At 53.8% G+C, this 10,983-nt stretch overlaps 1 protein-coding gene across 1 annotated transcript; it reads right to left on the minus strand.

Annotated features, from left to right (window-relative positions):
- Positions 1-4,560: 4,560 nt before the first annotated feature.
- LOC129082707 (kallikrein-7-like) lies at positions 4,561-10,504 on the minus strand. Its single transcript, XM_054588420.1, has 7 exons — positions 10,467-10,504; positions 9,819-9,967; positions 9,235-9,388; positions 8,748-9,061; positions 8,144-8,280; positions 6,571-6,638; positions 4,561-4,618 (listed from the first exon to the last, which is right to left on the minus strand). Exons 1-7 carry the CDS (start codon positions 10,502-10,504, stop codon positions 4,561-4,563), a joined length of 918 nt encoding a protein of 305 aa, XP_054444395.1.
- Positions 10,505-10,983: the final 479 nt, after the last annotated feature.

The following is a 10,983-nucleotide window of genomic DNA, read 5'->3' on the forward strand; positions in this document are numbered from 1 at the left end:
TCTACCCTCACCCTCACTTCTGAGGCCCGGGCAGGGCCGTCCCCTGGGGGTTTGGCCCCAGCTCATTCTACCTCCCCCCGGTGGCCCAGGGACCAGGGGCTGGCGCCAAGGGGCTGAGCAGGCATCAGGGACCCGCCGTGCTCAGGAAGGGACTGTGTCCTGGGGCCTCTGCTTTGGTCTTTTTTTTTTTTGGTCCTCATTCCCTCTCCTGCGTGGTCTGGACCCAACACCCGACCCTGGTCAGCCTGTAGGACCATTTCCAGGCCGAACTCCAGATGTGTCTTTGAGGCCGACCCCACCCCTACACTGATACAGGGTACAAATCTCATAGAAGGCTCTCCTCACTCCAGCCACGAAATGTTCACCGCTTCACTTCGATTTTTAACACATGTATTTGTTATGAAAATGTAGTACATTTTATCACAGATAACATTTTATTTACTCTATAGAAGTTCTAAACATTTATTCCTCTTGGTACATTTAGATCATTTCTCCTTCTTTGATATTGTGCTATAATATTCTACACTACAGTTTTCCCCTGATTTTAGTGACCTTGTCCCCTTTGAAGAGGGTTGGAATCACTTTGATCGTAACAACAATGGCAGGCATGCCTTTGAACGTTCATCTCTGTGCATTGCATTCATTCCAGTCATACCCACTGAGTGTCTGCTCTGAGCCAGAATCTGTCCTACCCCCGAGGACACAGCATCACCAAAACAGCCAAAACCCCCTCACAGAAGCTCTTGTCCCAGGGAGTGGAGAACTTGAATAAAGAAACGGCAGCTCCAGATTTGGTTTCCATGAGGCCATAAGTGCAATGGAGGAAAGCAGACCAGGAGCAGGGACAGGGTGCTGCTGGTGTCCCTCTTCCTCAGGAGCCTTGTGGCTATTACATTAGGCAAGATGGTTGGAATGACTCCATGTGAAGAGCACATCTAAACAGAATGCAGAGGGAGGGAGTGGGAGGACACATGGGGCTCCTTGGGATCAGCGAATCCTAAGCAGAGTGAGCACCAAAATATGTTTCACTCCTGAATGGGAGTCCACTTTTTATATCTCAATTCTGACCTCTAATACAGTTCTCTCTCTCTCTCTCCCATAATTTGGCCCCAGAGTAGACACTCCTGTTGCCTACCCAGGCATTTATTTGGTCCTTCTGCCATTTGTCAGAACCTGGATTTCGTTTGGATAATCTGCTCTCCTCAATGAGTGCAGAGGAGCTTTACCGCCCCAAAGATAGAGCCATATTCTGCTTTGCAGGGATTGGTTTAGAAGTGGACATGTGATGCAGTGCGGACCAATGAAGAGTGAGCGATCAGCCCTGGGTTAGTTCTGGGAAGTTCTTCTTGCTTCCATCGTGGGACACAGGAGGAGTTCTCATCCTCCTTTTGGATGGCGTCCCTTGTGGATGTAATTTCTGGAAGCGAGGCAGCCCTCCTGGAAGCAGGGAGGAAAGTCTCCCTTAGACAAAGCCGTAGCCCCGCAGACAGACAGACAGACAGACAGAGAGATGGCGGTGGTCTGGGTCACGGTGAGGTCGCTGAGCTGGTGAATTAAAGCTCCATGGAGCCCCTTCCTCTCATGTCATCTGCTGGTCTGTGTTCTGGTTTGACTTCTTTTCTGTTCTCACACCTAAGTTCTTTTTACTGAGACCTCTTAACGTTGAGTCCAAATTTCATATCCAGTTGAGTATTCAATCCCAAACCATAAATCAAAGTCTCATTCTAACTAGAACCTCCACGTGGATCCAAAGTAACAAATTATCCCAACCCTGCCTGCAGTTGTGGCTCTTTCTCCAGTTCTCCTCCCACAGCCCCTTCCAGACTCATCATTTACACACTTAGAAAATACACGCTGAGGTCAGCTGTGTCCCGGGCTGGGCTCGGGGCTGAGGACACAGGGGAGCACAGACCCGGACCCTCACAGTTCCTCTCTCCCAGGAACAGAGTCAAGTGGAATAGGAAAAGTAGTCACATCCGTGATGTACAAATGTCAACTCACAGCCTCGATGTGCGCTCTGCAGTACAGGTGCAGAGGATTGCGAGAGCCCTTCCAGGTGGCTTTGACCCAGGGAGGAACAAGGACCTGAGAGTGGGAAGGGCTGTGAGCACGGAAGGCCTGGGAGAAAAGGAAGGGGCCTGGCGAGTGTCAGGTGGAGCAAACAGCAGGTGCAAACGTCGTGGGATGGAACGCGGTCGCGATGGAGCTCGGAGAAGGAGGTTGTCCGGAACCAGACAGTGAAGCCCATGGAAGGTCACGGCGAGGTAGCCTTTCCTGATGCACAATAAGGAACCACTGGCCTCATTCCGGGCATGGACATAAAACCTTTGTTATCGGAAAACATCAGTCCGGCTGCTCTGTGAAGGAAGATCAGAAGTGGTGTGGAGTCCCGAGGGACCGATGCTGTTGTCCAGGGGAGAGATGAGGGTGACGCGGGGGAGGCCATTTGGGAGGTGGAGACGGTAGTTGGTGGATGGACTCGAGGAGCATTTAGGGGAGAAAACCAACAGACCACGGCAATGGGCGGAACGGCGCTAGTGGTGAGGGAGTTGGTGGGTGGGACTTCCGGCTCTCTCGCTTGATGGGCGGTGTTGCCGTGCAACGGGCAGGCCCGGTGGGATTAATCGAGAGCTCAAGAGAAGGTGAGCATGATGGCGGTCCCTGAATTCAAGCGTAAGTCCAGCTCCAATGTTTGATTTGACAGAATTCTCCACTGCAACCTCAACAGAAGCCCAGGATTTAACCCGTGACCTCAATCTGAACTACACCTAAACCCCAATACTGCTTTATTCTTGACTAAATCCAATTTATTCCCCAATGTGGTATCTACTTCCTGAACAAGCTCCTGACTTTGAATATCAACTCAAGCTACATCTCACACCCCAGCCAATTTGAATGAACCCTGACTCTTGACTTGAACCCTGAAACCATAGTCATAAACTGCACTAAACCTTGTCCCACACCCTAGATGTTCCCATGGAGTATCCCAAACCAGACCCCTGGCATGACTCAGGCTTCTCTCTGCCTCCCTGTCCCAGCCCAGGACGTCCACGTTGACATCCTCACCCTGCAACCACCTCCCGGCCACAGCTGACACCAGTCCTAGCTCTCCCATTCCCAATCCCAGCCCTACGCGGCTTTCCAGCTCGCTCTCTACCTGCAATTCTAACCTCTTTGGCATTCCCAACTGTTTCCTGCACCCTTTGGTCAACGCTACACACCATCTTGACTCTTCCCTTCACAAAATCTTTAATACAGTTTAGTGGATTACAACATAGTAATGTTGACACAATATTGAGTACACAAATCCAAGCCAAGCCCTCCAAACTGCATCTCAAGACAAATGGGCGGATTGATTGAAATGATAAAAGCAAAATGGATGCGCAGTAGCTGGAACTGAAGAAATATTACTGCCTTCCACATCACGCGGAGAAGACAGCACCTTCCACTTCTATGTGTTGTGCGGTGTGTCAGACACTTGCAAGAACTTGTCATTATTCCTCACCTAGATTCATGCGAGTATTGCCTTCCTTGTGTTTGTAGAGGAGAAAAAGGAGATTTAAAATAGGTGAGGTCTCTTGAGAGAAGTCATCTCGCTCAGGAGTCAGAAGAGACAGCGTTTGAAAGCCAGGGGCTGCTGAGGGTCTCACCATTGCACAAGCCTCCGCTCTGCAAAGGAAGGAGTCCTGAGTCTCCCATTCGGCCAGATTCTAGGTTGGCTGGACAAACTCAGGACCCCGTGAGTCTATTCATAATGCAACCTCCATGGTTGACAATGTTCCCAATTGCCAGTCCTGACATGACCTTCACTTTAGTCCCTGACTCCTTCCTCAATCCCATCCAGACCCCCTGACCTTTACGACCCGTGCCCTCAAATCTACCTTCTGAACCTACGTGGTAGGACGGATGTTCTAGCTCATGGTCACACCTGAGAACTGGACTCTAACTGTCCTGCCAGCTGTGCCTTGGGTGGGGGGATTCCAGGGACAATGACCCCGGAATCTCTGGATGCGTCACCTTGGATTTGAAGACTAACTGTTTCTGAGCTATTGGACTCACTTCTTCCTTCCTTAGAGACATCTCCCCACTTAGGAACCTACACCCTCATGTGTTTTGGTGTAACAGACATTCTACCTCCTTAAGATGACCCCAACATTCCTGACTGTTATAATTTTTATGAATATCGGGGTCAAGTCTTGATGTGAGATGTTAACTACATCACATGCCCTGTAATAGAAACACGTTCTCTGCATCTGACTTTCTATCCAATCTTAACGATACCTTGGCTTTCTTTGTAAAACTCCCACGAGAGGACAATCACAAGTCCCAGCAGAGATTTCCGCCTCCAGACCCGTAGAGAGGAGCTGAGAGGCAGGGCCGGGCATCTCCAGCCAGACTCTGTGCGGCTGCCATGCTTTGCTACGTTTGACCATTGTAGATGGAACACTGACGTGGAGTAGCATGTGGGAGAGAAGGGAAGGTGACAGAGCTCCGTGGGGGTCGGGGGCCAAAACCCCAGGCATTTTTTTAACCTGTCAGTGACCCAGAGAAAGGGCGAGGCTAGGGGTCTGGGCTTTGTCTGTAAGGCAGGAGGCGCCTGGGGCTTTCCATTTCGGGCCTAAGGGAGGAGGGGCGTGGGGCCAGAATCCCGGGCCTGAGAAAGCGAGGGGTCTGGGTGCTCAGACTTCCAGGTGTGAGCGGAGGCCGCGGGCCTAGGCTTTGGGTCTGAGGAAGGGAGTGTGGGCGCCTTGGCCGCTGCGTGTTGTGGGAGGAGGGGGCTCGGTGTCCTCTGCGCAGAATATTGGCGTCCGCGCGATTTCTGCCACGGGGGCGTCTTTAGTTGGGGATGAAGGGAGACTCAAAAGAGGGGTGGGATGAGGACAAGGAAGATTGGGAGGCAGTCGGTCAGAAGGACCTCTGGGAGGAAGCCCGCCGTGGCGGTGGAGCGGGGTGGGTCTGGGGTGGAGAAGCCGCCTGTGAGCAGGGCCTCACTGCCAGGAGCCGGGGGCCAGGGCTCCGGAGACCTTGTCATGCCCCGAGACACAGGCGCCCCCTTCCTCCTCCCTCCTCCTTCCAGAGCCCCCTGCCCGCATTGTGTGAGGACAGTCGCCCACCCTCACACAAAGGGTTCCCAGCCCCATTGGCCTCTCCTACTCCAGACTCTGGGTGCTCACGTGAGCAGGCCCTCGTTGGGGCCCTGTGTCCTGCCCACGGGCCGGCACTAACCATCCTGCAAACCTCCTCCCGCCGTCTGAGTTTGGCACCTGTGAAATGCCCAGAGGCTCTCTCCCATCCCTTTGCCACGTACGAAGGAGGCGTTTCTGTTCTCCTCCCTTCTTCCCTCTTCCTTCTCTCTCTCTCAGTCTGTTCTGGACAATGTGAGACACACGTCACTGGACAAGGGTGATCAGGGTGCAGGGTGAGGGCTCAAGAGCAAAAGCACTTCCCTCTCCCGTCTTTCTCTCCCGAGGCCTCCTCTGCCCACCCTGAGATCCCGAGGTTCCCACCAGTATTTTTCAGGTTATAAAGGTGCGCAGGCCCAGAAATGGTGATGGAAGGAAGGCGACACCCCATGACTATGTGCACATGTGCTTTGGTACGTGCTCTGTCAGATTTTGTTTTGTGAATCCATTTTACATGGTGAGGACAGCGTGCATATACAATTTGGTATGTTAATAGCATAAACAGTCATGTTTTTCAAAAACATTTTACTTATGTATTTTAGAGAGGGTACGGGGGGAGAAGGAGAGAGAGAGAGAGAATCATCAATTGTTGGCCTCTCGCATTCACCCTGACGTGGGACCAGACCCACACCCCAGACACACACCCCGACCGGGAATCGAACCAGAGACCTCTTGTTCCGAGAAACAACGCCCAACCGACTGAGCCACCGGTCAGGGCGGCATCAATGTCTTTGCAGGACACTGACAACTCTGCGCAAATATTATCCTCAACAGCTCCATGAGTGTCTCTGTCCTACAACAGTTTGTTGTTTACATAAACCACCCAATAACTTGGGACATGTTCAGGGTTCCCGCTGTTTTGCTGGGACACATGGTGCTGCCACGAACTCAGTCCTTGCCCACATTTTGGATTCACTGCAATTCCTGGGTGAAATGTGATGAATAAGACTCTGGACTCGCCTCGTTTCCCCTTCCTTCTATAAAAATCAGGTCTCACTGCATGTTTTCCAGACTGAGGCTTGGGTGTGTGTGTTGTCTTTATAGGTTTTTGCTAATTTTATGGTTTAAGTTTTCATATGACTTTCAAATGGTAAAGTCAAATACAGCCATAAGTCATGCATGTCTATTTTTCTTTATTTTTGTAGTTGACACCAGGACAGATGCCTACATTTCCCCCTTCTGACTTCCCTTCCCAGCCCCCGCCCTGCCTTCTCTCTCTGCTCTTGACCAGTCGGGTGTCTTCATTTCTGTGAATTTGCTTTCAGGGCGTAGGGATGGGGAGATGGGAGCATGGAGAGGTTAAGAATTAGTTCGTATGGTAGCGTATATCCATCTGTGGTACTTGCACACACGGGTGAACAGAACTGGTTGAAATTGAGGACGGCACGGGGAGTATCCGGAGGTGACCAGGCCTTGCAGCATGTCGTTGCACATCAGGGGGCTCCCCGAGTCACCCTGGAGGGGAGAGAGCCACGTTAGTTTTGGTCTCGAGAAACCAGGTTGAGGCCTCATACACCTTGTGGTTATCAAGTCCTTGGTCTTGCCAGACCACAGCCTTCCACTGGCCAATGGGGAGAGACTCATTGTCTCTGTGGACCAATGGGAGAGCAGGAATTAATGTTGCCATGGAAAGGAGACACCAGGTTTTCTGAAGACATTGGCTTGAACCCCGGCCAATGGGGCCAATCACAGGGAGGGGGTGGGGCTATTAAGGATGTCAGAGCGCCTATTTTTTTTTTTTTTTTTAATAAACCCTGAACAAGCCTGTCAACTGCCAGCCTGGGGTGAAGGTTCATCATCCTCAGAGAATCTGAAACATTTCCCCACCCAGGGATGGAGGACAGGGTCGTCAGGGACACCAAGCTCAGGACTAACGCCCTCATTCACAGGGAGCCATGGGAAATACAAGTGCGGACCCCCCGCTTCAAGCACACGCCGGTTCAGACGGCAAGAGGAGCGCGTTGGACCAGGTGTGGGCCTGTCCCGAGGGTGGGGCGCTGGGTCCCAGCACAGCTTGCACAGTAGTGAGCTCGGCCCCCAGTGGGGTAGGGGACCCCCTGATGCTGAGAACACACCCATCAACCTGTCCCATCAACCGTCCAACGCACTCCATTTCCCTGCCCCGGAAAGTTCCCAGCGCCGACGCTAAGAGGCAAAGATGACAGAGAGAGAGAGAGACCCAACACAGAGCGGACCGGGAGAAAATGAGGAAATGGAGTGAGGCGTGAAGAGCAATGAGGGAAGGAAATTCTGAGGGTTACAGAGGGGGCGACAGAGATGATGAAAGGGGTCAGAGAACAGGGGGCGGCGTGTCTCATTCTTGGTCCAGATCTAGAACCAGGAACAAAGATGCGTGATCGGGACATTAGCCTCAGGCACCTCCAAGTGACTGCAGTGAGCATTCAAATGCACCCCTTAAACATCAAATTCCATATGGAAAAATCCATCACAAACCTATTTGACGTTTAGATAAACACAGGGTCAGTCTGTGCTGCGCCGAATCGTAGAGGACCTCAAGGAAACTGGAGAATCCAGTCAGCTCTGATCGTTTTAAGTGGAGAATTTTGATATTGTGTTCATCATGGATTTTTATTTATTTATTTTTTTGGGCATGGGGAATTTTCAAACTATTTCACTGGAATGGGATTTGTTTTGGACACTGAGCGCTCGGTGCCCCTAAGAGCTCGTGCTTGTAGCCGGCGCCTCACTCCTTCCCTAGTCCGGCCCATTCTCCCACCTCCAGCCTCTAACCCTGAACACTGTGCCCGCCCAGGGCACGCCGGCCCCTGCGCTCCCTCTCTGCGCGGGACAGAGGCCGAGTGGAGAGGACAGGGAGGCGAGACTGGCCAGGGGGGAGGGACGGCTCGGCACCAGGGTCCGGCCCCCGACCCTGGGGGGAAGGAAGCTGGGGCTCCGGGCTGCGAGGAAGCGGGGCGCAGGGCCGGCGAGGAGGGACTCACTCTGCAGGTGTGGGAGCCTCTGTCAGGGTCGGCCACGCACATGGTGTGTCTTCCCAACACGACATTGTAAAGCTTTTTGCAGCAGTTGGTGGAAATGATTTTGACGTCCGAGCACATGAGGTGTAATGGATTGAACCCTGTTGGGGAAGTTGGGGGACAGTCAGAGGCTTGTTCCAGGGACCCCTGGTTACTGATGTAAAGAATAGGGGCCCTGGATATTCAAAAAGGCAGGACTGGGTGACTCGATACGCTGGTTATGAAAGGGACCTGTCTCTCTGACTGCTGGTTCAGATGCAGGAGGGGGCTTGCGTTTGATCTCCTGGGACCGAGGGTGGAAGGGCCTGAGGGCTTGGACCCCTGGTTCTGTGGGAGGAGGTTCCAGGGAGCAAGTCTGGAGCATTTGTGGGGCATGGAAGCTGGGCCCTCCATACCCAGGTCTCTAACCTTCTGGGTCGGTGGGTCCGAGGCCTGGGTTCCCAGGACCCTGGGTCTAGAAGGGATGTCCTGCAGGGCAGGGCTTCCGGGTCTGATGGCGGAGGGCCTGGACGCCCGGGTGTCTGGTCTGAAGGAGGAGGCTCAGGGCCTGGGATCGTGGGTCTGTTACCTGTCTCCTGGATCTGAGGGCACAGGGAGCAGGGCCTGGGCTGCTTGGTCACAGGAGCAGCCTCACCTGAATCATAGGAGGTGAGGCCCCAGCCGGAAATGGTGCAGTTGGTGTCTGGGGGTTCGCAGTAGCAGGGCACGTGGAGAGTGCTCACGGTTGGCGAGAGCGGGGCTGGGCGGCTCAGCTTCACAAGCATGATGTCATTGGCAAGTGTGACATTGTTGTACAGGGGGTGGATGAACGACTCTGTTGCTTTGATCTCCTGGAGATTCACATCGAGTAGAAGATCACTGCCCATTTGCACGACGTACTCGCTTTGACAAAGTAAAAGAAGCAACATTCAGAGGGAGATACTATGATTAAAAGACAAGGGCAAACCCCAGAGACAATGGGACAGAGACTGAGAACTAGCAGGTCAGAGGTCCAGTGAGACACGTAGACAAGAACCCAAAGAGAAAAGAGGTCCCCGTGGCTCCCCTCCACGTACCTCATGTGGCAGTGGGCGACAGTGAGCACCCACTGCTTGTGGACCAGCACGCCCGAACACTGGAACTCATGGTCAAAAAACAGGGCCACCTGCCAGGGCTGGTTGCCTCCTGGACAAGTATATCCATTAACAATCCTTTCCCCGGTGTTGTTGGCTGGATGGAGACACGGAGAAAGCATGGGTAGAAGGCATCAGGGGAAACTGAGGCCACAGGGCTGGATTCCCAGAGACAGCGATGGAGAGACAGACAGACAGACAGACAGACAGAGGGACGTGGAGAAGGGCAGAGGCAGGGGCTGAGCACAGGGCAGAGGCCGCTGCAGGCAGAGGCGGAGGGAGCCTGCTCAGGACCCAGGGGAGCGTCTGGGCAGGAGGCGACCCCAGGGGCTGATGGGAGACACTGAGGGCAGGAGGCAGCGTGGGGGGCATGGAGACCCCAGGAGTGAGAAGGAAGCAGGAGGAAAGGGCCCCAGCAGGAGGGTCCTGTCTGCTTGGGAGGAAGCGGCTGCAGGGGTGGGGCCCTTACAGTGACTTTTTGGACAGAGACGGTGGGGACAGTGTGAGACTCAGGGGCAAGGACAGACCTCTCAGGGCAGCCCCACATTTCAGCCCAGCAGATCCCAGGGCGAAGGACAGCAGCAGGGTCAGCAGAAGTGAGAGACGGGGACCGGCCATGGGGCCGCTCTGAGCCTCCGGGGGCGGCCACGCGGAGGACGCGCGTGTTCTGCTGGGTCTGCAAAGACAAAGAGGTCAGGAAGCAGGGGTCCAGGTCCCCAGGCCCCTCTGCTCCCTCGGACCCAGGAGTCCTGGTCTGCACCCTCCTCATTCTTATAGCGCTGAAGTCCAAATCTGAGACCCCCTTCTCTCGGAACCTAGAGATAGGGTGCTCTCCCCCTCCCCATTTATAATTCTATATCCAGAGTTCTTTTTAAGTTCCAGACCGGAAGATGCCAGACCTGCAGCCCCCGCTTCTCAAACCAGGAGTTTCAGCCCCTGCGGCCCTCTCCTTAGGAGCAAGAGTCAGCTGCGCATCCAGATGCACCTTCCCACCCAAAGCGCAAGGCCTTCTCACCTGCGGTGGGTCTGACCTGACCTGGTCCTCAGAGGAGATTGGATTCCACCGTGTCCAGCCCTGCACAGAGGGTCCCTATATAGCGCACCCACCGCTGTGCCCAGGTCCTGGAGTGCCTATGCATTCCGCATTGGGCACCCCTCCCTGCATTTGCTCTCACCTGGAACCCCTGAGGCCGCTGAACCCACAGGCCCGCATTCTACCCTCACCCTCACTTCTGAGGCCCAGGCAGGGCCGTCCCCTGGGGTTTTGGCCCCAGCTCATTCTACCTCCCCCCGGTGGCCCAGGGACCAGGGGCTGGCGCCAAGGGGCTGAGCAGGCGTCAGGGACCTGCTGCGCTCAGGAAGGGACTGTGTCCTGGGGCCTCTGCCTTGGTCTTTTTTTTTTTTTTTTTTTTTGGTCCTCATTCCCTCTCCTGCGTGGTCTGGACCCAACACCCGACCCTGGTCAGCCTGTAGGACCATTTCCAGGCCGAACTCCAGATGTGTCTTTGAGGCCAACCCCACCCCTACACTGATACAGGGTTGGAATCTCATAGAAGGCTCTCTTCACTCCAGTCACGAAATGTTCACCGCTTCACTTCGATTTTTAAACATATTATGTATTTGTTAAGAAAATGTCTGTGCTAAATATATCTCACATCACCTTTTATTTACTCTATAAAAATCCTAAACCAT

Source organism: Pteronotus mesoamericanus, unplaced genomic scaffold (assembly GCF_021234165.1).
Source record: "Pteronotus mesoamericanus isolate MK-2021 breed Mesoamerican mustached bat unplaced genomic scaffold, CSHL_Meso_final scaffold_137, whole genome shotgun sequence".
Taxonomy (NCBI): domain Eukaryota; kingdom Metazoa; phylum Chordata; class Mammalia; order Chiroptera; family Mormoopidae; genus Pteronotus; species Pteronotus mesoamericanus.

Excerpts from the sequence above, each read along its gene's own strand:
- LOC129082707 (XM_054588420.1), bottom strand. The coding sequence starts at position 10,504 with ATGCGGGCCTGTGGGTTCAGCGGCCTCAGGGGTTCCAG. Across the intron at positions 9,968-10,466 it reads AGCGGCCTCAGGGGTTCCAG|ACCCAGCAGAACACGCGCGT; the intron begins GTGAGAGCAAAT and ends TTGTCTTTGCAG. Across the intron at positions 8,281-8,747 it reads CCCTCAGATCCAGGAGACAG|GGTTCAATCCATTACACCTC; the intron begins GTAACAGACCCA and ends CTTCCCCAACAG.